At 44.6% G+C, this 2,710-nt stretch overlaps 1 protein-coding gene across 1 annotated transcript in view; it reads right to left on the bottom strand.

The window, feature by feature from the left end:
- Nucleotides 1-823: 823 nt before the first annotated feature.
- The window catches only part of LOC104962630 (zinc finger matrin-type protein 4), a 49,642-nt gene continuing 47,755 nt past the window's right edge, over nucleotides 824-2,710 (bottom strand). The window contains exon 5 of the mRNA XM_010791081.1: nucleotides 824-1,140. Within this exon, the coding sequence (XP_010789383.1) occupies nucleotides 824-1,140 (317 nt within the window). The remainder of the gene's footprint in view (nucleotides 1,141-2,710) is intronic.

Raw genomic sequence — 2,710 nt, 5'->3', positions numbered from 1 at the left:
AGTAACAAGTGTCAGAGCTATGCTGTAATATGAGGGGACTGTGACCACAGACAGCCAACATGGAGAGGATTGACTGATGTGTTAACATTCAGAAACACTTCTAGGGAGAAACACTTGTTTGTGATGATGGATGAGCTTTAATATGATTTTGTTTATCTTTAGCTTAGTACCCTTATGATCTTGTATTCAATTTCCTCAAGTGATTTAAGAAAAAGCAATGGAAAGTAAATTAAGCAGAGGTATCTGGCTCTGGCAGAGGCAAAGCATCGAGCTCCAAAACACCTGTTTCCTACAGGTACAATAATGCAACTCGACAGCCCCATTATTTGTTTTACCCACGGCTGTTCTTTACCATGTTTTTGAACTTCTTCAACAACACAAATGACATAGACAGAGTTTCACAATAAAAACAATGGTGGAGTGTCTTTGAACATTTAAATATGTTGTGATTACCCTACCACAGAAGTATAAAGCTTTGAATAAAATTGAGGTTTTTTGTCCTTTTTGATTTTGTTTTCGATGCAGTAGCATGTAAATCAAAGTGTTGCACATAATTAATAGAAACAGATATGGTTCAAGGACACCGGTAGTGGGTCACAGAACCCGTATTCATCAGAATGCACAGTGAATGTGAATAAGCCGACCTTAACAGTAACTAGCTGGTGGTGCTAATTCTGTCTGTGAATAACGGGTGTGGCTTTCCTCAGTAAAAAATCGGTGAAACGGACACCACATAGAAAGGCACATGAACATTTCAGTCCACCCTCGCTGCCACAGATCTTGAATCTGATCTCCCCCTTATCATCTTTCGTATTACAAAGTGCTAACTCCCCGCCTGCCCTTCTCTTGTCACTTGTGTGGGCCCGGGGCCAGGAGTCTGACCTGTGCTCTCCGTGGCATCCAGACTGCCCGCTAGCTGCTCCAGGAGGCGTGCTCTGGCTGCATTCCTGCGGTGTTTCTTGCCCTCGTAGTGCTGCTGGGCCATCAGCGGGTTGTTAAACCAGGCGCCGCACAGACAGCAGTACTTCCCCGCTTCTCTTCCACCGTTTCCCCCAACCACGCCCAGGGGCCATGCCAGGTCAGGGGTAGGAGTGGGGCACGTAGCAGGGTCTGCGGGCAACGGGGTGGAAGGGGAGGAGTCTGGGGAAAGAAGATGTGAACAGTTATGAAGTGGAGGCGGGGGGTGAGGATTGCACAGGGAGGAGGGGGAGCATATTAATATGAAATCTAATTGAGTTTGAAGGAAACAATCACATCAAATCTAAATATAATGATTAAATAACATTTAACAGGGACATTCATTCATTCATATCGAACAGATGCAGACACTGTCTTTCTGAAAAAAAAAAAGAAACGGATGAAATACCCACTAAATGTGAGAGCTGTAGGTTACTGATGGAGCGGCAGATTGCAGCAGGTCACATCTGTGAAACATAGATGAGGGTCAGGAGGAAGCCATCAGCAATCCAGGGAGCAGACTGCAAGTGCTTTCCACTAACATCTACTACGTCTGAACTTTCCTGCTCTATCTTTTATTTTTTTACCTACATCCTTTCATCTAATATTTCCTCCCCTTTCATCCATATCTCTCCTCTCCTCCCCTCTTCTCTCCTCTCCTCTCCTCCCCTCTTCATTTATTTTCCTCTATGAGGAAATAAACTGGGAAATGGCAAAAAAAGAAACAAGAAATGGCAAACTTCCAGGTGACCTGCTTCAGCAGCTTCTCAAATGACTCAACTCAAGAAATTCACTCTACTATCACACCGCTTCGTTTTGTGTTCGTTTCCCTTACACTTCACCAACCAACCACTCAACTCGTTCTCTGGTGTCGGTATCTATGTCATGATACACTTGTCTCGGGCTATGTGTAGTTCCATACTCGTCGGTTAGTCGCACGTCCGACTCAGTCCAGTTGTGTCCGCCGTGCGTGTTTTTTTATTATAAGTCCCAGTGACCGGTTGTGAAGTACTTACGAGAAGTATACAATAGTCACTCGACTACCAATAACACTTTCTTCACAATACTGAGTAAACCCGAGTTTTTCGTACAAACACCCCGAAAACAGTAGTTATATTTACACATGAGTTTTCACCCAAGATAGAGCAGTAAACTGTGTAACATCTACCGTTTAGCCGTGTAACACTTGTACGGTAGACAGTAATACTCGAAAGTTGTGTGCTAAACCCGACACCTGGATCGTGGGGGAGTGACACTAGTTTATGTGTCAAACAAGATTTCCTTAGAGAGACGAGGTGTGTGTGTGTGTGTGTTTGTGGTGTCGGATGAGACCTCCGGAAATTAGTAAGAATGTGTTAAGTGTCATAAGTGTGTAAAAAGGATGTTTACGTAATAATGTAAGGTAATGTAATGTACAATTCTACGAAAAATAGGTTTCGCTGAATATGAATTTATGACACCGGTTAAGGGGTGTCCTCATCTAATCGCCACTTCCACAGAATGAGTCCCTGTGGTTGCTGTACGCTGACGTCACCCCAAACTTGGACACGAGGGGACTCGGCTTGTAGTTGTGTGATTAGGTGAACGCGGTGTCGGAGGGTGTAAAGTTTGGCGGTGGGTTAGTCGGTTTACCGTGTGTCTCCTGTGTGTGCGTGTATGGCGTCAGAAGCGACACACTCCTGTGTTGGCACAGACACCTGTTCAGTCACGGACAACCGAATAATTACCCGTTCGTGGTACCATTGGTCACAGT

Source organism: Notothenia coriiceps, unplaced genomic scaffold, assembly GCF_000735185.1.
Source record: "Notothenia coriiceps isolate Sejong01 unplaced genomic scaffold, NC01 NC01_scaffold00035155, whole genome shotgun sequence".
NCBI lineage: Eukaryota > Metazoa > Chordata > Actinopteri > Perciformes > Nototheniidae > Notothenia > Notothenia coriiceps.
The sequence above is the reverse complement of the archived record's forward strand: the minus strand, read 5'-3'. Positions and strand labels throughout refer to the sequence as shown.